This window comes from Talpa europaea, assembly GCF_964194135.1.
Source record: "Talpa europaea genome assembly, chromosome: 7".
Taxonomy (NCBI): Eukaryota; Metazoa; Chordata; class Mammalia; order Eulipotyphla; family Talpidae; genus Talpa; species Talpa europaea.
The window spans coordinates 8,220,190-8,246,417 of NC_140074.1; the positions used below are offsets into that span (position 1 = coordinate 8,220,190).

The 26,228-nt window shown below is 48.9% G+C and overlaps 1 protein-coding gene across 1 annotated transcript in view; it reads left to right on the forward strand.

Annotated features, from left to right (window-relative positions):
* Positions 1 to 26,228, forward strand: part of DENND1A (DENN domain containing 1A) — a gene marked incomplete at both ends in the record, with an annotated part of 451,205 nt that overhangs the window by 383,136 nt on the left and 41,841 nt on the right. The window contains 6 exons of the mRNA XM_084237464.1: positions 10,881 to 10,985; positions 11,321 to 11,408; positions 13,166 to 13,206; positions 15,510 to 15,581; positions 16,756 to 16,812; positions 24,481 to 24,612. Of these exons, the coding sequence (XP_084093590.1) occupies positions 10,881 to 10,985; positions 11,321 to 11,408; positions 13,166 to 13,206; positions 15,510 to 15,581; positions 16,756 to 16,812; positions 24,481 to 24,612 (495 nt within the window). The remainder of the gene's footprint in view (positions 1 to 10,880; positions 10,986 to 11,320; positions 11,409 to 13,165; positions 13,207 to 15,509; positions 15,582 to 16,755; positions 16,813 to 24,480; positions 24,613 to 26,228) is intronic.

A 26,228-nucleotide genomic window follows, 5' to 3' on the forward strand; every position in this document is an offset into this window, starting at 1 on the left:
GGCGCCAGCAGGCAGGCCCTCGGCTGCGGAACCCCACAGTGCTTCCTAAAAAGCCTCTCAGCCTGGACAAGCCGGGCCCGCGTGCCCGGAGCGCCCACACCTCCTGTCAGGGTCCGCACTAGAGTTCCCAGACATCGAAAGTGAAACCATTTCTCTTGAGATACTTTGGCATCTGTGCCCCGGGCTAGAGCCACATAAAAGGTGTAATTTGTCCCCCAATGAGTTGGGTTTCTCCAGCAAGGGTGAGGAGGACACAGGGGCGCTCACTGACGCTAACTGCTTCACACGCATTGTTTCCATGGAGCCACACGACAGCGTCACCGGTAGGGCTTGTCCTCGGGAAAGGTGGGTGCTCTCCCAAGGCCAGTCAGAACCCCCACTTTTCACTGCACTTGTGCTCCACCTGTCTTTGTTGATTAAGGCAATATGGAACCAAGATTTACTGAGGGTCTACTATGTGCCATATTGTCTCAGTTCATTCTCACAACCTAGGAGGTAAGAATGATTATTCCCTTTTATAGACAAAGGGAGAGGCTCTCAAGAGTGTTAAGTTACTCACTGAGGATCACCTCTCGTCAAAGACATTAATGAGAGACATCCCCCGTATTTGTGGGGAATGAAGCAGTTTCATGCAGAGCCTAAGATGTTTTCCCTTTTCCTACTACTCAGATGAGCTGAGCTTTCTGCTTACGATTTTTTGAGGTTTAGAAAGAACTTGCATCCAAGTAAAATTTTTATATAGGGTTTTATGAATCAAGGGCTCTTCCATATTATTTGATTTAACCCTTAAAGTGATCCTAAGGAAGCAGGTGTTACAGAGCCCATTTTAGAGAGAAGTCAGCTGAGTTTAGAGAGGAGAGTGCCAGCCACCGTGCCCCACACTGCGGGAGATCAGCCCTAGGCCTGGGTCTCCCCATATGTGTGCACAGTGCTCCCGAGCCTGAGTCTGTTCCATGGGCCCAAAGAACGAGGAATTCAGGTACTTTTAGTTGAGAAAGAGACTGGGGTGGGGAAAACCTTGCAGCAGTGGAGCCCTGCATGGAGGACCCCTTCATTAAAGGTAGAGCCGGTCCCTCAGCCTCAGGAGCCGGCCGGAAGTTGCAGTGGTCAGGGAACTACAGAAATAGCAGCTTTCACACTGATTTTGCCACGGGAGGAACGGGTGGTTCCAGGGCAGATGAGAATGACTTTACAAGATGAAAATGATCAGTGAGGGCACGCAGGTCTGGAGGGGAGCGGAGTTGGCGGTTTTTGGCCCTGCAAAGAGCTGCCCATCTGCTCTCTGTCAGAGTATGTTAGGAGTGCATCTGGATTGCCGCCCCTGAGCCCGGCTGCGGGCTGGTCATGTGGTGGTCTCCACGACAACTCCAGGAGCGGTGGAAACTGCTGCGCTTGGAGCCAGATGCTGCTTGCACATGTGGTCTAATTAGCCGGTGTTCCCAGCCTCCAGCCTCCCTCCCCTGCCCCTCCCAGCACACGCTCTCTCCATTCCCTCCCTCCCTCAGTCTGTCCTGCTCACCACCCTGTTGGCCTCTTTCTCAGAGAGGGTCCCCTGCAGTGAGTGGCTTCACAGGCTCGGGACCCAGACTGTCCTGGGAACTGCAGGTGCAGAGAAGCATGAGACACCCCCCTCCCCCAAGGGTCTACCATCTAGCGCTGTGCTGATGGCAGGAGATGCCCTCGTGGAGGTGAGCTCAGGGCTGCAGAGCCAGGGGCATTTTAGGCAGAGGGTACAGCACGCCCTGGGGCCAGAGACTGCAGACCTGCGGGGGAACTGTAGCTGGCTGGGTGTTTGAAGAAGGCCCTTGGGAGGACAGGTGTTTGCAGGGAGAGAGGAAGTATGCACAGAACAAGAATGAATGACAATTCCCATTTTATAGATGGAGAAACTGAGGCTCTAGGAGTTTAAGTTACTTGCTCACAGCTTGTTGATGATGTTAATGAGCAATGTATGCAGCGCCTATCAGGAAGTCTGCTGGCCTCCTCACTTAGCCCGGAGAGTTGGGGTTTTCCTCTCTGGACTGATCTGTGCTTTTCAGTTTTATTTCCGTGTCCTTTTGCCTTTATTCCCACTGCTACACCTAAGGTTGGTTCTCTCTGCTGATCACTTTTCAGGTTGACTTATGTTTCTTCAAGCGGGGCCCGCAGGCTCCTCAAACTGTCATTTCTCAGAAAACTGAAATCCCCATTTCTGATCAGTTTGATACATCCTTTGGGGGGAACTTTGGGACTTGGGGACAGTGAGACAAACCCAGGTGCCCCGGTTGAGTTTCTCTTGGGTGCTCCCCACCTGTGGTGTCCACTCTCCCTCTGAGCCAGCACCCCACTCCCACCCCCTGTGGGCTAGTAGTACAGTAAGTACCAAACACTAGCACCTTAGAAAGACAGACCAGCCCTGGACGATTCCCCATCGAGGAGCAAAGGAAACAAAGCTTATGAGCCCACAAAGTAAAACAAGTATAAGCTAGCAGACATGGATAACCAAACCCACATTTCTAAGATTGAGAGGGAGTTGGGGAGAGAACAGGTCAAATGGGTTTAAGGGGTGGGGGGGGAGGAAGTAAAATAAAAAATAAGTGCCTAGAGCCTAAGGCAGTTGCACTCATGCGCGTTTCTCGAAAGCCCCACCATCCACCCCGACCTCTGTGAGAGCAGCCGTGGTGGCTGATGTGTCCACACTGGCTTGTGATGATTTGTCCTAATCAAAGGGAAATAATACCATGCCGCATGCAGCCCACAGGCCAGCCAGCCAGCACCCACATCTCTGGCTCTGTGCCTGCCCTGCTCTGCCACCGAAGGCAGAGGACTCTCTGAGCCTCGATTTCCTTGTTGGTAAAACGGAGATCTCCGGCACCTCTACCTTGCTGGGGGCTGGGGGTTCTGCGCCACCAAGAGTAAGCGAGATGGTGCATGCAAAGGCCCAGCCTGGATCGCCACTCCGGGAGCGGTGACCGTTTTTAATCACGCACCTGCTTTCCTGGGGCCGCCGCTTCCCATCTGCATTTCTTATGGAAAGAAAATCTTCAGCTAGTATGCACGAAGACCAGCTTCATTGTATCTCCTCGGCCTCCGCCGGCCTTCCTGCTCATCTGCCATTCCTGCGCTAATCAGTATTTCCTGACTTCTCCCTGTTTGTCTCAGTTAACGCAGAGAGGAAGGGCTGCTGGCACAGAGGAGCCAGCCGCGGCTGGAGCGCCTGTGATTTGAATGTCTTTACTGTAATCTAGCCAGTGGGGGCTCATCGATGCCTGAGCTGCGGGCCAGAGTGGGCAAATACTGTCAGCCCTGCAGTCCAGCCCCATCACAGTGGCTCTAGCTGGGTCCCCAGGCTGCCCAGAGTAGCATCATCCAAACAGGAACCCGCTTCACTCTGGGGGGCGTGTCTTGGTTTCGGACTTCCAGTAGTGTCTGTCTCTCACCTGCCTGGGCTGCCTCACCCGCGGTACCTCACTCATGGTTCCAAAGGCTGCCTGGGTCCTGTTATCCCAAAAGGTGGCTCGGGCCAGTCCAGCCAGAGCCACCTCACTGGCCACCTTCCCAAGCCCATCCCAATGGCCCTGGGGATGCCCCATGTTATACCTCTGTGAGCGGGCTTGGATTGGGAGGTTACTGAAACCCACAAATTCCGGGGGCTTGGGCAAATGCTTCGCCAGTGTAGGCATCATTTCCTCGTCTGGAAAAAGGGGCCTTTGTGACCATCGGGAGTCCTGGTGGAGATTCAGTGATGGTCAGGTGGGGGTTGGCAGAGCGAGTGCTCAGCCGTTATCAGCTTCCTTCTCCCCAAAGTCATGCCTTCCCCTGGCTGGCCCAAGGTTACTGTAATCTAGTCCTGCTGCCAGCCCCCTGCTCCTTCTGACTGTCCTGGGTAAAGGATGTGGCCCTCTCCAGGCAGACCCATGCTAAACCTTGCCAGGATGCACCCTGCTTCCCCGGCAGCCACCACAGCCCACCCGTGAGTAGGAGCCCTTTGCACCCTCATGGCCTCGTCCTCCAGCCCCAGGAGAAGTGCTGATGCTCCGAGCTGAGGTCAGCCTGAGATTTCCCAGTGGCTGCCTGGGGAGGCTGCAGGGGTGCCCATCGCACTTGGGAGCGGGGTTCTTAGCCCAGCCGCACTGTGGCCAGTGACAGGGGTGTTTTATTGGGAGTTTGGAGGTATTTAAGCAAAATGCAACCAGGATGGGAGTGCTGGTGATAACTGAAGCCAGATGCACCAGCTTCCTTTATTCTCTTCCCTTATTCTCAAATTTTAAAAAAACAAATGTTGATTGTTCAGGCCTGTGCTGGCCACTGTCTCCTCCACCAGTGGTTCACTGTCCCGCCTTCATTGTGGTACCTGGGAGGCTTTGGAGCTACCGTGGCCCTAGCACTAGAGACTTTAAAATAACACTGAGGGGGTCTAAGGACTGACCAGGCAAGGCTTCCCCCACCGCCCCATGTTCATGTTTGTCTCCCTGTCATTCCATAAGGCAAGTGGTTCTCCCCAGGTTACCAGGGCTGGGGATGGGGAGCTGAGGGGCACCTTCCCTGGCACACAGGGGCAGCACCGGGAGGGGACCCCAGCTCTGGTCCCACTGCCATTTTCTGGAGCAGCTCCAGCTGATGCCTTCCATGCCCTGAATGAGCATGAATCAGAGCCTGCCCCCCAGGAGCCTGCAAGGGGCTGGGGTGATGGGCAGGGCACAGCAGGTGATGGTAGTATGGGGAATCAGGAGGCACTGGGACCCCCTTCACTTTGAAGGCATCAGGATAGGTTCGCACACGGAGGTAACACACAGAAGGAAGCCCAGGAGTATGAGTGCGTGAAGTGGGGGGCGGAGGGGTGGTGGGGCAGGGTGCATAGTCTACCAGACAAGTGTATGGATGAGGTGGACAGGATGCCATAAGCAAGGAAAATGGGGCATTGTCACAAAGAACCTTGAGCATCCTGCTCATGAGTTTAGAAACCCACAGACTTGCCTGAAGCTGTTCTCTGCTACCGCGTCGGGTGGCAAAGACCAGCCAGAATCTCCCAGAAAGGCCCTGTATTGGTTTCATGCTCTGCTGTCACCATCTTGAAATTCTCAACAATTTTACCCTTGAACTTGGGTTTTGTAAACCAAATCCATAGGGACAGTGGAGCATGTGCATGTGCAGGGGAGACCTGCACCAAATGCAGGTCCTCCCAGTCACATGTTTGCTTCAAGATGCCCCCTGGCAGAGCGCCAGTGGACCCACGATTCGGGGGAATTGAGCCAGACCCACAGCACTTGCAAGGTAAACATGTTCGTGTCAACAGCTGAGTAAGTGGGGCACCCGGAGCCCCAAGAGGCCACACTTTGAATTAGAACCAGAACTTGCTTGGAGGCTAAACGAAGCAGGCATGTGCTAGGAGTCTCGAATGACCACAGAATCAGCTCACAATTCTTACTGATGTCGCATCCCGGCGTACCCGACCAGTTACTGCAAAGGAGGAGAGATAGTTAAGGGCCTTGTGCTCTCTGCAGTGAGCGAGGGAGAATGCTAGTGGGATGTGAGTCTATAGGGAGCTGAAACAAAAACAGTTGAGTTCGTTTTCTGCAGCCTTTCCAGAGTCTGGCAAGCGCAAAATACAAATGCATATACAAGTTACAAAATACAATTCCACATATGTTAGCATTTAAAACTGGCATTGCACAATATCAAGTTGAACAATAAAATTCATGCTAATAATTTACAATTTTGTTTTTTCTCTACGTAGGATGACATTAAATAGTGAATTTAAAAGACACCCTAATAAGTCCAGAAAGAAACCATGAGAAAAACAAAGCTTTATATATGAGTATGGCTCTTCTACACTTAGTGCTTTCTTCCTGCCTGTTCATCTTGTATTGGGTCCCACAAATAACATCGCCAGCCTTGGTCCAACCCAGTCTCTGCCCTAAAAAACATGGTTATTTGTTGGAAATCTATTGTGCAAAAGCTATTTGTTATTGTCTACTTTAATCTTCCAAGCAAATCCTAGGAGGTGGGCCAGTCTTGCGTTGTAAACTATGACATGTAAGAAAAGGTAGGTCTCCTGAAACCACCCGGCTCTTGGCTGGCCTCACGGTCAAGTCCAGGCCCTTCTGACTGCGAGACATGTTCTGGCCCCACCACATTGTGTTACCTTAAATGGGCTCGATTTTTTTTTTTTTAAGTTTGTGTAAAGGTAACTTGACCCTCCTCCATCCCCCACCCCCCCCCCCCGCACCCCCCAAAAAAACCCAGCCCTCCGGTGTGCCAGCTGTCACCCTGAACTGTAGGTATTTGTTCCCGGGTGAAACAGGCTACCTTGATAGCAAAGAGCTGTTCTTTTTAACTTTTTATTAGGGAAAATTTCAAACTTATACACCATGACTGCCGGGTAACCATGGCCCAGCTTCCACAACTATAAACCTCTGTCTTTTTTTTTTTTTTTCTTTTTCAGACCAAAACCATTTTTTTATTGTGGTAAAAACACAGAACATAAAATGTACCACTTCGGCCATTTTTCAGTGGCCTTAAGCACCTTCACAGAGTGCCCCCATCATCGCCATCCAGCTCTGGAGCCTTTTCCATCTTGCTAAACTGAAACTCTGTGCAACAGCAACCCCCCAGCCCCTCCACCCTGGCCGGGGACCCCTCCATTTCTACTTTCTTCCCTGTGAAGCTGGCCACTCTAGATATAAGTGGAATCAGTGTTTGCCTTTTGTTACTGGCTTATTTCACTAAACGCGGGCTCATCGAGGTTCATCCATGTTGTCACGTGTCAGAAATCCCTCCCTTTTTTGAAGCTGAATTGTATTCCACCGTGTGGATATTTGTGTGTCCGCCCATCTGAAGTCACTTGGGCTGGAAGACAGCTTTCGGCGATTATAAAAGCTGTTGTGAGCACAGCCTCTACCATTCGTGTGTCATCTCTGTCTTCATCCACTCCCCAAACCTTGGTAATACTAAGAAAGCCAATTCTTACTTACTCCTCAGAGCACTATTTTGTTCACCTTTGTATATTCCCCTACTACACAGCTAGTAATATTACAGTAGATGTGTAAAAAATGGGCAGATGAATTTTCCAAAATTATTGATTTTTTTTTTAACTTGTAAGCGAGGTCCATAAACACTTCTCTTTTTTCTTTTTAAAGCTCTAGTTATGCACACAGGAACTGGGATACAGGTCAGAGGTGTGAAGGGTGAGAGGATTCACCAGAGACAGAGTGGGGAACAGAACAGGCGGATTGACTGAAATACCCTGCTGAGGGGAGCAGCGGGCCAGACAATTGGGGTCTGCTGATATTTGTTGGAAATCTATTGTGCAAAAGCTATTTGGTTATCATCTACTTTAATCTTCCAAGCAAATCCTAGGAGTTTGGCCAGAGAGGTCTGCTGCACCATGTGGGCAGCTCCCTGGCCGGGGATCGAACTCGTGCTGCAGTGGCTGCGGATAGCTTTATAGGTTGTGTCTTAACCCCTGCGCCATCAGGGAGACCCCACTTTTCTTTTTTCTTATCAGTGTCATCGTGTACATACAATTAGGTAAAAATCAAATTTGTGAAGGAAAATAGTACTACATACCTACATACTTTGAATGTAGGTCAACAGGAAAGAAAGGCTGCTGCTGAAGCACCTGATGGGAGATTTTATTTTTCTGCCAGTACCCGCAATGTTGTGGACAAGAGCCACTTGTTTCTGGAAGTATCAGAAACTTTTGAGATCACCAACTTCACCTGTTAACAAAGATTGACTCATTAGTGATGGAATTTTCCATTGACTCCATGTGTCAGGAAGATAGTCAGAGAGTAAGCCTTGTCTTTTGTGACAAAGGCCTTGGTAGGGTTATGTGGCTGTGCTTTAACTGTCCTTTGGATCATAGATGGAAAACTCCACTAATTCGACGTCAGCTGCAATGACGTCATAGCCTGGCTGTCCTGAATTAATGTCGCCACCAGCCAGTAGCCCCTGCGCCTAGAGTGTCACCTAAGAAGACAAGAGATTTAATCATCCTAATAGGAGAACTTCTTACCAGGAGGGAATTAACAAGACACCGTGCCTTACTCTCCTCCGCTGGGGGTGGGCCACCGGGGGGAGATGGCTTGGCACCCAGTGCTGTCTCCGAGGGCCTGGTGCTTTGAATGTCCACCAGGAGAACTGGAGAGCCAACTTTAAAGAGAGCCCTCTGGCTGAGGGCAGTGAGGGCTGAGGTCTCAGAGAAGAGCCTAGTGAACAATGGGCCAGGTCCCTGCCAGTGTCGGCGTGACTGTAAACACCGACTCTGCCATTTATGGGTCATGTGACCTTGGCCCGTTGCCTTAGTTTAAGATTAGGTTGCCTGGGGTTATTGGTAGGTGCATCGAAGGTGGGCCCTCTGTGCCTGCTGCCTCTCAGACTGCCACACAATGTCTCTGCCTGTCCGCAGAATTAGGGCAGAACAAGATCAGTAAACTGTAAGACCAAACAGTAATTAGGATAGAATGGTTGTGTTGAATGGGGGGGATTCGCTCACCTAACTCCTACTCACCCTTCCAGGCTCCACTGAAATGCATCCACTCGGCCCTATTCTGACCAGCTGCCCTGGAAGGAATAGAATTTTCTTCTGACTCCTGTGGCTATTTTGTGCCCACTTCACCCCAGTAGCACCGCCCTGTCTGGGAGGATTTGTTTCTCCACGTCTGCCTGACTCCACTGCCATTGTTCTTCAGTTCTTCGCAGACCCCTTCCCCTCCCACCCCCCACTGGAGATTTACCCACTGACAAATCTTTCCCATTTACACCATTTTTATGGCACAGACATCTGACCAGGGGGATGTCACCTCCAGTAAGTAGACAACAGGCTCCAAATGGTCCTGTCTCCCCAAAGATGAGATTCTATCTGCTCACGTACAGCTAAATCCTGCCTCCAGCTGGCCTTACACACAGATCTGGTGGCAGACTCTCTGGCAGCATCTTGGTGCTCCTCAGCTTCTCCTGCCGGGCAGTGCTGGGCCTCGGCCACAGGAGTGGCTGCTACAACCCCAGTGGGCGTTTCCCCCAAGCTGCACCAGTGTCCCTCATGTGGCATCCTGACCTGAGAGTTCACCATCAGGCCACAGGGTGTCTCAGCCATCTCAGAACCCCAGGACTCCTGTGATGGGACCAGGGTTAAGCTCATTCTGTGGGTCTTTAACCAACATCCCTGAGCTCTACCTGGGGATTGGTCTCTGTACTGTCCCCAGGGAGGACAGGGAGGAGTCCAGCAGCGACTCTCAAGCCCCTGTCACACAGGACACTGGTGAAGAATCGCTGAGCACCCAAGCGGACACAGAGCACCATTTGAAAGAGGCTGGTCCAGGTGGAAGGAATAGAACTGGCAAAAGCAAGAAAGTGGATATGGCATGTGATCAGGGGCACATTTGAGCATAAGGTCGGTGGGGCAACAGAGGCAGGTAACGCAGAAGGACTCTGAGCCAGCTTAGGATGACTTTGTTTGCCCAGCGAAGGGTCTAGGACTTTCTTACCTTTGCCACCCAGGACCGCTGTGTGTGGCATACCTGCTACCAGGTATACAGTGTTGAGCAAAAGAGCTGCCATTCCTGCCCACATAGACAGTTCCCACATAGACAGTGAAAGTTTGCATTATTTCCCTTCTTGCTTCTGCTGCCAGGAAGCTCAGAGCTAATTTTATAACTTAACTTTAGAAACCATCAAGGACCTGCATGTCCAGATGCTATTCCCAAGTAAACATGTTGTATGTGTTTATGTACCTTCCAGCCCTGATTTCTTTCTTTTAGGTGCTCAGTAAGCTGCCTCAGATCCTTTGTAAAATCTGGTAGGGTGTAACTATCTAAAAATAAGTATTCCCCTCACCCTAAATTTTTTGGGTCATGCTCACCACCCTTGTGCAATAAGCCTGCCCAGTTGCTGAGCTAATATTGGCCAAATGTAAGCAGGAGCAAATCTTGGAATTTACAGCAGCCAGACAGTGCATTTAACACTCACGTAACTCATTAAAACAGGATAAAAGTGGAGCTTCAAACATCTCTGTGTTTGCCACCAAATCTGTGAAGGGAGGGGTACCTTTAATTCAGTGCAGGCTATAAAAGTCTGATCTTTCAGAATCGAGAATATGCCACTGAAATTAAAGACATGTCGGTGTAGATGAGCACTCCAGAAACCTTCAAAGAAGGACTGAGGTGTTGACTACCAGGATGGGGGTGTTTTTTAAGCTCAGAGTGTCACTTTCTTCACTCATAAAATGTAGTTTGGTAAAAGCAAACTTCCTTGTCAAGCAGCATGAATACAAAGTCTACGAGGTGGAAAATCTTATTTTTGATCATCCCTGTTTTTTAATATAAGTAAAATTTTTAATTAAAATCTCCTATCGGTTAAGGTCTCAGTGTCAATGGTTTGCAAACTGTGTTCCGAGGCTGGTGCCTGAGGAACTGCAAAGGTGCCGTGGGCGAGGGAAGACCACTGAGCAAGGACAGTCTGACTCCCATCCCTGCCCATCCCTGCCCCCAGCTCCTCTCCGCCGCCCCCAATCCCCACAGGGCAGCTGGGCTCTGATTCACAGAGCTGACCCTTTTACATAAGAGGCTATTGGAAGAAAGGCTCCTCAAAGGTTCAGCATTATCCAACTGGTGTGTACCCCATCAGCCCCTTGCAGTGGGTTGGGATGGTGCTGAAATGGCAGGGCTGGGGTTGGGGTTTGGAATCTGACTTTTGCTTCCTACTCTGCCTCCTCCCAGCTCTGTGACTTCAGGGATGAGTTTTCCTCACTGTCCCAGCTTCCTCCTCCATAGCCCAGATTGCCCCTGATGTTAGTAACCAAGTCAGCTACGTAAATTAGGTAAATAAGTTAGTGAATGTGGAAGCCCCTCAACCCAGGCTTTTACTCCACCCCTCTAACTTCTCCCATCTCCATTTCCCAGGAGGAGCCGATCACCTTCTGTGAGGAGGCCTTCGTGTCCCACTACCGCTCTGGGGCCATGCGGCAGTTCCTGCAGAATGCCACACAGCTGCAGCTCTTCAAACAGGTGCCCAGTGCCCCCAGCATGGCCCATGTCCCTGGTGGAGGCCAGCGGCTGTCTCCCCACTGAGCTCTGGGCTACAGTCATGGCCGGGGCTGGGGCGGGAAGGGGAACCGGGCAAGGAGGGCGGTCAGCAACCGGACAGACCCTTTGCAAATCCACCGTGTGGTTTTTACAAGTGATTGCAAACACACAACCGGTTTCTTAGAAACTTGCTTTCTGAAAACTCAGCTCCAGAGGCCCTTCCCATCTCAGGCAACACAGTTGTGTTTTGGTCATACACCGAGGTAGCTCCTGTTTCTTTGTACACACTGTCGTGCTTACCTTCTCTCTTCCCGTAGTTCATTGATGGTAGATTAGACCTTCTCAATTCCGGTGAAGGGTTCAGTGATGTGTTTGAAGAGGAGATCAACATGGGCGAGTACGCAGGTGAGAAGCTCTCCACTCCTTGTCCATGCTGTGGGTTGCATGGGGGTCAGGGTGGGTCTCACAAAGGGCGGCAGAGCCTCTGTCCCTTCACTGGGGTGTAGAGAGACTGATGTCAACCTTGGCCTTGAAATGTTGGAAGACTATTGAGCTAATTCTTGTTAGGTACACGGGCCCATCTGAAACCCTCTGTTCTTGCTTCCCCTGGTGAGCAGAGTCTAGTTAACACAGCGTCAGCATGATGCACCAGAAAGCGGCTGAGGTTCAGATTAGGAGGCCTGGAATCAAATCAGGTACTGCCTCCTTACTAGTGGTGAGAACTTGATGGAGCCAGTTCAGCTTTGCTGTTTTAGCTGACTTTTCCTGTCAGTGCTCTCTAAGCGCCCACCCCGAAGGATTCCTGTGGAGATTAAGTCAGGCCCTGTAGGACAAACCTCCCCCAGGAGCAGTGCACCCTGATCATCACACAGCCTCCGGACTCTGCAGACCTTAAAACTGGATAGATAATGCTCTGTTTTTAGAAGCTTAATCTGGCCTTCTACTTCCAAGTGCCCAAACCTCAGTCATTGGCAGCAAAGTCAAAAGTAACTGAAAAATCATAACTGTGAGGCTGGCCCCTCTTAATGCTGGGCATGCCTTTTGTCTGGCTGTTCTGATAATCCAGCTGGAGGCTCCTGGATTCATAGAGCCAGGCATGATCTCCACCTTTCAAATCCCCTTTTACAGTCCGCCCAGGCTGTGTTGCATGGAGAGCACAATAAATCGATACAACCAGTGTGGGGGGTGTGGACAGTAACAGTGGATCCGGATCCTCGATAAGCAGGTCCAGAGCCCCGTGTCTTACTGTAGAGTAAGAAGTGGGGGACTCCTCTGCCCTGAGTTTAGGAGAAAGAAATGCATAACTAAAGACAAATAAAGCTAAACCAACACAGAGTGGGGTGGGTGGAAACAGGCTTCCCGTGCGCTTCCAGGCTCTGTTAATTCTGGCTCTCTAAGTGACAGCTTCACACAGGAGCCAGGTTTGAGTTAACATGCAGACAACTGAAGCTGGGTTCTGGAGAGAAGACGGACTTCTGGTGGTGCTGAACTAAGTGGAGTCATTTGGGGCTTCTAGAAACACAGTCTACTGATAAGACCTCCCAGCCCACCCGATAAAATGAACTTTCCAGTCAATGCCTCCTTTTACCCGGTCACCACCCCATGTACTGTGTGTCTAGCAGCTCTCACCCCAGGCCTCAGGGACCCTTCCTTCCCTGGGGTCATGCACAATGTCAGAGGATGTGGACTTCTGTCAAAGGAAGGAGCCAAGCTAGTCCTTGTGTTAACTCTGCAGCAGAAAGATGAGGGCACCTGGAGGGCCAGGGCAGCAGCAATTGTGAGGGCCTGGAGGACCGGGAGCATGTGGTCAAGGAACGAAAGATAGTTCTTGTGGTTGGACCATAAGGTGGAGCGAATGGGAGGACAAGGATGGAGAGGCAGAAGGCAGATGGTAGGGAGGGCAGCAGGGTTGCTCGGGGTTCTGCCTCACTCCAGTGGGCTACGGGGGATTTGGGCTTGTACTTGGGGCACAAATAGACTCAGATGTCCAAGAAAGAAAAGCTAGCCACTTCCTCCTTCAAGGAGTGGCCCGTGGGCACCTCCATGTGGCTCTCCAGAATCTGAACCTCGCCAGTCCTGCCTGCTGGAAGCAATTTTAGGGACTCCTGAGGGCACCCTGTCTCTTCTTTAAACAACAGCTTCTCTGACTCCTCTCTCCCCAGGCAGTGACAAGCTGTACCATCAGTGGCTCTCCACCGTCCGGGTAAGTGCCCCTCCCCACACAGCCACCTGGGCCCCTCCTCGGCCTCCTGGCAGCCCTCCACTTCCCCTGCCACCCATGAGGCTGTCATTAGGCCTAGAGCATTCCATTCTCTCAGCTGAAAATGCTTTTGTGTGTAAGCCCGGCCATTCTCATGCCAGGCAGAGACTGGCAGCGTGAGACCATCCAATGCCACCCTTTCGCGAGGGTGAAGAGAGCCAGGAGAAGCTTCCCTTCTCAGGAAGCCAGCCAAGGCGTGTTGAACAGATGTTGTCATCTTAGGGCATTTCTAAGGCTCTCCTTCTAGGGCCAGAGCAATCGGGAAATTTTCATGGGAAAATCAAAGACTGCTTTGCTGCATTTTTCACAGCAAAGGCTCTAGGAAAGACGGAAAGATCACTGAGTTTTTTTCACCCCCTTACTTTTATTGTGAATAATTTCTTGTGTTGGAAACCAGGTGCATAGAGCCTCAGAATCACTAAAAGAATCAAACTCTAGCCTTTTCCTTTGCTTTGATTTATCAATGAGCTAGCCCTACTGTGTGCAGGGTGCCATGCTGGGTACTGGGGATTCAGGGGGCTTGGACAGGCCCAACCCTGTGGTGCTCCCCGCCTTGTTGGGGAGGCAGGCAGGTAAACAGGCAGCTCTGACATAATGCGGTAAGTGTTCTCTCCGGCCTGTGGGCCAAGTGCACCGCTGCCGAGGCGGGGCCCTTGGAAGTGGCTGCACTTGGCCGAGAAGAAGCAGTTCCTCTGTGAAAGACTTCTTTTGTTCTTCTTGTATGACCAAACACGGCTCTTGGCAAATCACAGACCAGCAATAAGGACTTGTTGATGGATTGATCAAGGGAGTTTTAATACTCCAAAGGACCATTGAAATAGGATACTCGGTAATTCTGGAAAGCAGTATGGAATAAATGAGTGGGGAGAATTTCATATTGTCCTACAACAGAATGCTTTCTAGGTCAAATGGTAATGTTTTTAATTAAAACTCCAAATTTCTAATACGGGCGGTTACCAAAGACTGTGCTCAAAGTTAACATCAATAATTAATTATATTACTGTAACTAATTCTTTTATGTATCCCCTGGATCCAGCCTGTCTCTCTGTTCGAATCAGTTGGAGTTCTCTTTCCAAACCACCACAAATCATATTGTGCACTTGATTAAAAACCTTTTAAATGGGAGGCTCCTGACCCTGGCCTGCATGAGCCGACCCCATCTGGCCTCTATCGCTCCTCCTCACGACACACCCAGCCACACCCTGCAACTTCCAAATTTTGCACATTTTCTCATGTGCTGTTTTCTGTCCCCACGTGAACAGTTCATCTTTTATGGACCAGGCCAAACCTTTCGTCCGCTCAAGCCATTCCTGACCTCCAGACAGCAAGCTGCCTCCGCATTCCATGCACACGACCCGCACAGCTCTCGTCATTTTAGGCTGCAGTCACTCTGGTGCACCCCTCAGACTGGAGGTCTACAAAAGCAGAGACCAGCTCCCCTCGGAGCCTGTCACGGGGGTCCCGCAGAAAGCTCCCCTCACAAACTGTGTAGAGAGATGACACTGAGGAACGGGTTCATGAGCAAAGGTGACACTGGGCTTTGGGCAAGGAACTAACTAAATGAAATATGGCGACACGCTGCCTGCCCATTCATTGCCTCCTTGGTGGAGGGGGAAGCCTTCCCTCCTCACCTCCTTGCCCTGCTCTCCTAAGGAGTCATGTTAGATTTATCCGAAAGCCGTGCTTGACATTTGTGGTTATTCATTCTTTTCTTTTCTCGAGGTTAGATGTTAAGGACAGCAGCCTAGCAGAGTGATTTAAAAGAACAGGAAAACCAGGGCGAGGGGAGTCTGCCCAGGGTAGCCAGACAGCCCTGGCTCATCAGGCCTCAGTTTAGTGTCAGCTGTAGAGGCCATTGTTATTAAGCTTGCCTTCATGCTGTCGGTGGTAACTAGAATTCCTTGAAGAGCCGTAGATTACTGTGGGGAAACCCCTGCCTCAGAGAGCCTGTGATGAGCTTTCCTTCCAGCCAGGATTCAGGTGCCAAGCAAAATACTGGGCCTCGGGTCCCCCCCTCAGCTAGTTATCCCCTGATCCCTAGCCTCCCCCGCCACCATTTCCCACCCATGGCCATTGTGCCACAGCCGTAACTAATTGCCTGGGCTCAGTTACCATCTAGGACTGTTTCTCTAATTAAATCACACACTCTTAAAACGTTGCTTAACTTGATTAAAGAGAAGAGGGCTTTGTTGGTGTTGGCCTACTATATCTTCAGTCCAAATTGCTAATTGACATTTTTATTACAGAAAGGAAGCGGAGCCATTCTGAATACCGTAAAAACAAAAGCAAACCCGGCCATGAAGACTGTCTATAAGTTTGTAAGTACTGGCCTCGGGATCCAGACAGACCTGGTCCTCAGCATGACGAGACCCTGAAATAGACCTGATCCTATACTGCAGAGGTGATGCCAGGGCCGCGGTGCTGCGGCCTGGAGGTCTGCTCTTAGATTTATTTAGCGTTGCTATTTGGCAGCCGGGTCAGTGTCACGTTTAATGTGAGGTGTGGCTGCCTGCAGTTGTCTCAATAGAAAAATGGGAGGCTGCTGCGTGTAGCTGTTAAAACGGAGACAGGACAGGGCGGCTGAACTTGTCCACGTCTGTGTCCCCGAGACCAGGAGGTGCGGGCTCTTGGGTGTCCTGGCCACCCTTTCCCACATGTACCCCCAATATGATGTCAGAAGAAAGCAGCTCCTTTGCAGGTTACTCATGTGCTCATGGGGGGCACTCGCCCTCATTTTTGCCCTGAAGTCTTCACCATGTCTCTCATCACTGCCCTCCAGGAAATGCATTGTTTGGGAAACTCGTGCCCAGAGCAGAGTGAAAATAGAACACGGCCCTTCCCGATGCTCCGTCTTTGACAAGCCTCAAGTATTTTTTCTCCTGATTCATCTCGCTCGCTCATTTGACTCTGAGCCACTAAGTGGGGTGGTTTTGTTTGGTGTCCTTTTTTAATTTGGATAGTCCTATGTGCTTGAATTATAGTTACGTTAACAGGGCAGCTGGCTGCCCACCGAACCACACAGGTCGAGTGACACAAAATCCAAACCAGGATACTGGGCACTACGAAAGCCATGTGTCAGTCCAGGACATGAGCCGGGGCAGAAGCTGGTGCTGAGCCCCGCCCTGGTAAGAGGTAGTGGCTATTCTGAATCCTGCAGCCAGGAAAGCTGCTGCCCTCCTCTTGCTGGTCGCTGTCACCAGGCTGCTGAGATAAATAATTATAGAGAGCAGAAAAGGGGCTTTGGGAGGGGGGAAAAAGTCGGTGCCATCAAAATGCAGAAAATAAAATCTCCGTAGCCTCCTTAAGGGATTTTTTTTTTAACCTTTTAACGTTGTATTTGTTTTCATAGCCATTATGTTTTCGACTTGATGATCCCGTTTTTCCTTCCTTTTTCTAGTAATCAGAGAAGGTGATTCGCCACGGACTGAAATCAAGCATAGTCCCTGCTGGAAACAGAAAGGGAATCTTAACTTAAATTAATTTTTCATGCAGGCAAAAGATCATGCAAAAATGGGAATAAAAGAGGTGAAAAACCGCTTGAAGCAAAAGGTACTTGAAGTTCTTATTCAAAATGTATAAGCACCGTGTATGAAATGCGTGGCCACAAAAAAGTATGATGTGATCAATAGAAGACTGTTTGATACAGTGTTGTTAGCACACTTCAAAATGCATTACCAGCTGTCCGGGCGTTTTCACACTGTTATAAATATTCACAGACAAAAAACTGTCTTCAAATAACATTAAGACTCTGGCTTAAACCCACAAAGGCAAGCCAGTTCAGAGTTACCACAGTCTGCTGGTCCCTGGCCCACCCCACTGGGTCAGGGTTCACCAGGCCCCTAGAAATTGGTTCAGCCCCTCACCCGCCATCCCACCTCTGAACTGGGCCCTGGGGCTGGTTGTAGCCAAAACCCAGCAGCCCCTCCAGGGAAATGACTGCCGCCCTCTGGCTTACAAGTGGCCACCAGACCTGGGGCACAAAGGACAGGTTTGACTCCGGCGCCTCCAACTCTTGTTACAGGTAGATTCACCAAGGGGAGCCCAGCAGGTCTCACCTGAGCTGCTGTCAGGACAGGAAGCGACTGATTGTCTTCTTGGACCATCACTAAAGTGACATGATATCCTACCAGCCGCATCCTGGCTAGGTCCCCTGATGTCTTCCCTAGGCCTGCACAGTGAGGCTAGCCATACAGGGAGGGATCTTGCTGTTAGTAGGCATACAGCCCTCTTCGCTAGTGAGGCCACCCTTCGTGAAGGGCTTGCGAAAGGTGGCCAGGGTGGAGCTTTCACATTCAGTCCTTAGAGAAACCCTGTAGGGGATTCGCCTTTCACCATTTCATGGTGGAGGACTGTGGTTCAAAGGCCAAGTAATTTACTCAAGGTCACACTGTTCAGTTCAGGATGTGATTCCAGATCCATCTTGGCCAGCATCCACCCTGACCACTGCAGCCTTCCTGAAACAAGTGATTTGTTTTCCACAAGAAGGTTGGGGACACTTACTCATTATCCCCCTGCCCCCCCCCCTCCCAAGTACCAATTCTAAAAAGAGCCTTTGTCTGTCTCGGCAGCTTATTTCCAAAAAATTAAAAGCAGTTTTCATTTTATGAAGTCATAAAGGGCCTCCAATTAATTTGATACAGTCGAAGGAATTGATTCCCCTCTTTTAATTGGAAAATAATTTGCTCTAAGTGTTTAAATTCTGAGCTTCAGCTAAGAGTGAATTTTTAACAGCTGAGAATCAAATCCTGAAGTAAGAATCCTGTAATGTAAACCCAAGTAGACCTTAACTGTGATCCGTTGCACCTAGCCAGAGACTGGCAGGTAGAATACTTTCCTTGAGTGGTATTTAAGTCCCTGGTGACTGAATTGGAGTGCAGATGTAAGATGGGGTGGTGGGGAACAGGGAGTTCTCAGCAGTGAGCAGAGATGGGGTTCCTCTTCAGGCACAAAACAGATACATCCTCATTGGTCCCCCTAATGGCCTCCCTCCACATCCGCATAAGCCTTGGACCTTTAAAAATTCTCCTTTTTAATGGTGCATAACATCTCTGCAAATAGCCTCCGAAACAACCCAGATCGCCTCCTCCTGTACCGGCCCCGCCCCTTCCCTCCTGGTGGTGTCTATGGCAGACTCTTCCTCCCCTTCTCCTCTCCCCTGCCAGTCTTTTCAGGAGTAGCTTCAGGAGATGATGTTCTACAGAGAGTGTCAGTCCATTTCAGGTGACACAAATGGTGAAGGCATTTTATAGAAATGTGGCTTGTCACCATCGGACTGTTGACAGATCTATTAGTGCACCCTTTTCAATTTTCACTTTTCCCCCCTTCAGTCTTACAGATTTCCACGGACTTGATATTTTGCAGTTGTTCCTGGAAGAGCTCTGTTGTCATTGAAACTCTAGCGCTGTTCAGTGCGGACAGGCCTGGGCCCTCCGTTGTCTCTCCGGCTCCCTTGCCGGAGCTAATTTAGGATTTGGCTTCAGCTGACCCCTCTCACTACAGCAGAAAATATTTCCTTGGCTTTTTTGTTCGCTTCCCCTTTGCCCCCTCCCCTTTATACAGCAACCAATCTCTGAGGCTCCCCAGCTGTGTCGAGCGCAGACATCTCAAGTTGGGATTCTGCAATGAAATCGAGGCAGTTCCCAACAAAGACCCAATTTTCAAATGTGCCGGACTGGCCCCTGGCCGCCTCTAACACCGCGGAGCAGTGGTGACCCCGCAGATATAATCAAGAACCCCATCTTGCCCTCTTCGCTCTCGCCTTGGGTTTGAATTGCAAATAGAAAACGTGGGGCCGACCTGCGGAGAGGTCACCCTGGTGTGTGGCGAGCAGGGCCCCTCTCCAGCCCTTGCTCATTTGTGCTGCTGATTTTCAAAGGCTCTGAAAGAGGAGCTTCCAGGGTCCCTGTGTGACCATCGGCACATAATTGTGAATAGAGACTGCGGTGGGGCTTTATTGCGTACCTGCTCTGCTCCAGCCCGGCAACAAAAGAGGAAGGATGGAGAACATATTTCTCAGGATAAATGGAGCAGGGTGGCCAAGTTCTTCTCTAACTTGGTCTCCTTTGAAGTCTGACTTCCTCAAAATTAGGAAGAGGAAGAAATGGCTGAGATGCTACCTAGCCGGCTGTCTAACGAGGAGGCTGTGCTTTCCCCCAGAGCCTCCTGGCTGCTGGGAGAGTGTCACGTGACCCGCCTGTGCCTGTCAACAAGCAGCAGCATCGTGGGCAGGCTGGCAGGGCTGCCACCAGGACGCCCTGCTGGGAAGGGCTGGCCACACACACTCTCTTCCTCATTAAGGGGCATTAGATATTCACACAGGACATCATTCTTGTACCTGTTGGGGAACTCCTGAAAAATTACCTTTTTCCTTCAGTTTCAAAGTGATTTCAGCCACCGGCCCCATCTTTCAGCCCCTTTTACTGCTTCTCCATCTTTGACCTTGAAAAGATAAATCGACCCTGTTGATTTAGAGTCTCTGTGGTTGAAAGGAGCAGATTCACAGCTGGGTTAGCACAGGCCTGGGTTTCTGGCCCAACACTTCTAGCGTAGCAGAGGGAGCGAGGGAGTCTGTGCGGGGCAGGGCGATCCAGGTAGACGCCGGTGGAATAGACGTTTTCACACCTCATCACACAACTGTCAGCTCCCTGTCTCCAGACACATTCAAGTACGGCTCAGCCTCCATCACGGAAATTCCAACTTTAGATACTATTTTGATATCAATATTCATACTTTAATTTGCAATTGCTGTGGTGTGAAGTAGGTGGGGGAAAGGCATCTAAGAATGGAGAGCAGCAATCTGAGTCAGAGGGTAAGGCCTCTGCCTGGACCGTGTGGCTGCGGGAACAACGAGCTCGCTGCAGTGCTGACTGTGTAGGACGTTTACTGTGTGACCTTGAGTGAGTTACCAGCCCTCTCTGAACCTGGCTTTTCTCATCTATAAATGAAGGTAAAAGCCTTTTACTCAACTTGGAAGAATTGGAAGAGGTGCTGGGTTTAAACAATACTTGGTAGCCACACGTTAGCGGGAGTTTCTATTCTGTCAGTTTTCTCATGTCGCACATCTGGAGCTGCCAATCTGCCCAAGCTCCCATGTGCTTGTACCCAAGGACATGGCTGGCTTGGGATCACCTCCCTTTCGGCCACCCACACAGCCATCAGCACAGTCTTTCTGGAACACAGCTCTGAGTCACTCCCTTGGGTAAAAGCTTTCATATCATGCAAACCTTTCACTTCCTTGACTGGGGGTCTTGAACCCCGAGTTCCTCAGGTGGACCCTACTCTGTACCTCCCCTGGGCCAGGAATGCTCTGCTCTCCTCATCCCTACCCTCAGCCATCTCGAAGCTCCTTTGGAGACCAGTCCCCATTCAGGGCCCCTTCCATGGAAATCTGTCCAAGGATTTATTACATGGACAGGTCAGACCTCAGTCATGATTTGGGGTTCCTGCAAACACTTAGGGGAGGAGAGAGACGTGGGCCTTTACAGGCCCCTGTGTTTGGCGGACGGTGGGCTCTGGTCGTGCTGCTCTGTCTGGGTCTTCCTCCTCTAACCATTGGGAAAGGAACAGCTCTACCCCTCCTGTCAGCTTCTTGGTTTTGCTTTTCTTTAATGACATTTTGAAGGTTGGGCTTTTTCCTGGTTACAAACAGAAACACATTTTTTATCAGAGAAAGTACGACAAATCTGGCAAGAAAAAGAAAATAATCCCATTTTATAAAATGCGTTTTCGCTTACTATGTCTTGGTTTTACATAGTTCCACGTAGTTTTATCTGATGAACATATAGTTATGACTCGATCCCATTGCTGGATACTTTAGTACCAAATTTTTTCTGGGTGGATATTCCTGTAGGTAAAACTTTGCAGGAATTCCTAATCACTTCATCAGGATAAATGTCTACAAATGGAATTCATGGGTCAAAAGATGTACCTCTTTTCGGGTTTTGATATAAATCACCGATTCGTTTTCCCACTAGGAGGGCTTGCAAGTGCCTTTTCCCCTACCCTTTGCTGGCAGCGTCTCAGTTAGTTCTTAGACCAGTTAGTTCTTCTCTGTTAGTTCTTCTTTCTTCATGAAAGTTGCCTCTGTTGGCTTCCTTATCTGTGAGGGCTCTGCTTGCAGATACAGTCCAGGCATGGGAGCCTATTTCCTTCTAGGGCCACTGCCACTGTCCTCTGGGGGCCTGGGAGAGAGCCGGTATCCTTCTCCAGGTGGAAGAAATAGTGAAGAAATTAGTAACTCTGTGGTGAGGTGGAGGGCGTAAGTCACGGGATTTTGTGAAACGTCTTTTGCACCTTTGAATCTTGCAACTAAATAGGATTAATGCAAGCTCTGCTGCTTGACACAAACCTCTGTTTGCTTATTGGACACATTTGCCTTCCAAGTATTCAACTCCACTTCCAGAGCTTTATTGGAGAGCATGCAGTATGTTTAAGGCTCTGAGGCAGAGAAGCCGAACCCCAAGGAATTCGCTGTGTATGGGGGTAAGGAGATCCGTGCCCCAATCTAAGGCATAATGAAAGGGGTTTCGGAGGCGGTCACTTCTGGTGGCATGCTGAGCTCTCCTCGGGCTGCGGTGCTATTGCTGCTCTTGTTTGGGCTAGTTCAGCAGAAATCACATAGTGTGAGGGCTTCCACTTTCCAACCGTGTGGCCTCGGGTAAGTTACACTGTTGTGCCTATTTCCTCACTTATAAAAGGAAACTCCTATTTACCTTGGGATTTTAATGGAAACCAAGTGTGAGCGTGAAGGTGGGGAGATTGGAAAGATGCCTGCAGTGGTTGCTCAGCATAGTGCCATTCCACGTTTTAGATGGTGATCTTTCCAGTTCGCAGGGGGCAGGATCCCACCGTCCATTTGCACAGGACTGTAACACTTTTCAAAGCTTCCTCACATACCTCATTAAGCCCATTCTCCTGGAGGCTTTGAAGTTCCCTAAGCAGGTGGTGGTCTCCCCATTATAAAAAAGAAAAGAAAAGAAATAGATTCAGAGAGGTTGAGTGAATTAGAAAGATCAAACAGCTAGTTAATGATAAAACCAAAGCTAGAAGATAGTGTTTTTACTTATAAGCTTAAACTGAGACACTTTTCCCAAAACTATCACATACATTTTTTCAATAGTTGTCATCATATATAGTTTTTATTACTAGCAATATTTTCTTACCATGTTGCCTTACAGTTCCATTTCTTCAATCACTTACACATGTGCAACATGTGCAAACAGTTCTTCCTGAACAAAAAAGTGAATTTTGTTGCTATTTGGCAAAATCTCATTGTCCTCTTGATCACCCCATCTGGATTCAAAAAGCCCCTTTTGCCCTTTGTTACTCTCTGGCGTAGAAGGAACTTCTCCCCCTTTGTTCCATTTGACCCAAGTTCCTTAGGGCAGCTCTTTCCCGAAACCATTTCTAATTGGCTGGTGGCAGCCTCTAGCATCACTGAGCCTCAGCCAGGCTAAGTCTTGAGGTTCCCCAGCTGCAAGTTCTCCCAGCAAAAGCAAGAAGTCATGGCCACCTGTGTTGTTACTAAGTGATACATAGTCTGCAACTGGGTGCATGGGCGATGAATGGATGGATGGATCCAATTATACAGACTTATATATGCAAATCCATACACACACACACACACACACGATTATTCATATAGTACATATAGTACATTGTTGAGTGATAATATTCTAGACCCTTATATGTTGCATTAGCTACTTCATGCCTGCTAGCTACCATATCCCCATTTTGCAGATAGGGAAACTGAGGCTCAAATCTCTTACCTGTGTTTATTTCTTAATGCATTATTCAATAAGGGAACTGCTTTCCCCCATATGCCACCTATTTGACTGAGAACTTAAGAGCAACCCATGGACAAATCTTTATATGCAAAAATTAATGAGTGTTAAGGACATGTAATTAGTTGACCAAAATGTGTATTTGTTTTTGCAATGAAAAGAATTTGGAAGCCATATTTGTTATTTCATTCTGGTTGTGAGTTCTTTTTACTTGGGAAAAAATTATGATTTAAATGTCTTTCATTTGTACATTTATTCTCTGTCTTGCTCCAGGGAAGATTTAAGCAACTTCCCTGACTTGAATAAAGTATGTGGTCCATAGCATACAAGTGGGCGCCATCCAGGTCCCCAAAGCCCGCAGGCAGAGTCCGCTGCCAGCTTAGCCGAAGGAGTCTTTCCCTGCCTTTTGCACTTTGGGGTTTTCCTTTCCTTGTAGTTTGACTTCATTCACCAAAAGCACAAGTTGACTGTAAATTTCCAAATTGAAGGAAAATGGCTTAGATTCTCTAAATATTCTCCAAGTCATAAAATCCTAAGTCAGACTTCAGTCTCTCCATTCTCTGCCAGAAAAACGAGGAGGAGGGAGCAGGAACGCAGCAGCCGATAAACAGTAACATCACCAGTAAACAGACGTGGAGAAAATGTCCTCGCTCGCAAATAATCAAAGTCATGCAAATTGAAAACCACAATGAGGTCTAATTTTTCACCTCTTAAATTAGCGATACAATTTGAAAACGATAAGACTGAGGAGTACGTGAAACTGATAACGCATCCACTGCTGGTAGCTGGTGTAAATTGGAAAACAATTTAGTAGAATGAATAAAAAGCCTTTACAATGTTTCTATCTTTTGACCTAGTAATTCCATCCGTAAGAATTTCCATAAAAAGAATTTTCTTTCCAAAAGAAAGAAAAACCGACATGTTTATCACTGTAGTGTTTAGAGAATTAATTAAAATTAGGCAGTTTTCATCCTCATTGTCCAATAGTAGTGGGATGCTTTATTAAATCATTGTCTATCTGCTCCATGAAATATTATGCATCCATTAAAATTATTACAATGATAATGTAGTGCTGAGGAGAAAAAGAGAATGTGAAATTATACATGAGCAGTGACTGCAAGTCGTTTTTAAATGTATGTGGACAACATGCATATATAAAAGTGAAAATAGCCACTAAAGGTGGACAGAGAAAGACTTTTCCCCCACTCTTATGATATAGGCTGTTGTCTTTGTAACATTTCTCTGATTTTGGTTTCTTTGGTCCTTAAAAAGTCAGAGAGCCCAGTGAGCCCTCCGTTTCCTCATCTTCAGCAGAAGGACAGGCTGTGCATCGCTCCCAGGGGAGGCCTCTTAGCTGTGGGATTTGGGGGAGCACCTGTGCTCACCATGGGTGCCATGACCCCAACACCAACCCCAACCCGGCTTCTCCCTGCAGGACATCGCAGAGAACGGCTGTGGCCCCGCCACAGAGGAGCAGCTGCCGAAGACTGCGCCATCCCCGCTGGCGGAGGCCAAGGACCCCAGGCTTCGAGAAGACCGGCGGCCAATCACCGTCCACTTCGGGCAGGTACGGACCCGGCCCTGGGGCTGGTCTGGGTTTGGGTTCTTTGTTTTTAAAATCTATAGCACATGCACCAGAGCTCCACGGAGCTTTGCACATCTTCAAATGTTTATTTGGTGCAAACATGTTTGGAAGGTGGATTTTCAAGCAGTGAGAGGAGCAAGCCCGGCTCTGGTCATAAACTAGCTCCACTCTTGAATGAAGTCATTAAATGCAGCTGCTGCCTCCCCCACTGCCAGGCACTCGGTTTAAGGTGCCTCTGTTAGCTAAGCATCTCATTAGAACACTTTAGCTTCCCCAGCCCTTCTTTGCACCTCCAAATAAAAGGCAACAAGCGAAGCCTTAAAGAAATCAATTAGGAGTTCTTTATTAATGTACTTCCTGAAAATCAATATCAGGAGTCTGCTTCTCAGAGTAAACACTGGGCTACCTTCCTCAAGATCCAGCTCTTTAACCAAGTCTTTTCAACAATCTGAGCATTTGAGAAATTGTCTATGTGCCTGATCCTTCTCCCCTTAAGTAAAACCTGCTACTCGCTATAGACGCTGAATGATTTTTATGTATTTCCTATCTGTGGTTATATTTGGGGTTGAAAAAGATCGTATACCCTCCCCTAATTCTGTGGAGTTGACTGGCCAAATTGTAGTAAGTCTTTGTCGTATGAGAAACGGTTCTGTTGGCAAACTATGACTGTAGCAAGAATTTGCAAAGCTATTTATTTTGAAATCACCTGATTCTTTAGCCGCGTAGTAGATGGAGCCTGATTAAAATACTCTATGATTTTATAATAAATATGAGTGCTATTTTATCACCTAAAGGACTTGGAAACATGCATTTTAAATGTTCCTCTTTTTAAGACATTGATCAAGTGCCTACTTCGTGCCAGGCACTGAGCTATTTAAATATGAAGCTGTGCTGCGGATTATTATTATTATAAGGGGTGAGTGAGTTTGTTGGAACATAAGAATCTTCCTTGGTCATCAGTATTTGCAGTTAACACACCTGTGCATCTTGAAGAGGCTCACCCCCTTTTATGATTTTACTCTTAAAAGCGATATTTAAAAAATTGAGATGTAGCACAAGAAAGTAGTATCCATGGGGCATTGCTGATTATCTTCAAATCGTGGTGTTTGCACCCCCAAAGAGCTGCCTTCTCCCTGTGCCCCAGTTCCCTGACGGTGTTTGCTGAAATCACAGCCCCTGGTTGTCGCCTGCATGGCATTCCAGAGCCAGCTTCCTGCTTTCCTTTGTCCTCATTCCTGCACACACTAACCTTCCCATGAAAAGAGCCCTCGCTGGAGTTTGGAGCCCATTACAGAGAAGAGGGGGCGGGAGAGAGGGATTTCATGGTGTTAAACATTCCATTTTGAAACACAAAAAAGGAGGCCCTATTTGAAATGGAGAAAGACCTTCTTTCCATTTCAGCAAGAAGTAGAGATGCTTTAATGTCATTCCCAGCTAAATGCAGAATAAGAGTGTGTGCGTGCATGGGTGGGGGATAAACAATTAAAAAAGCCACCCCAAACTCTGTTGAAATAAGAGCTGTCTGTGCCTTCACAGGTCTGTAAACTGGAGAGGATGAAAGTGGCTTTTTTTCCCCGTTTGTCACTTCCCTCACGTGG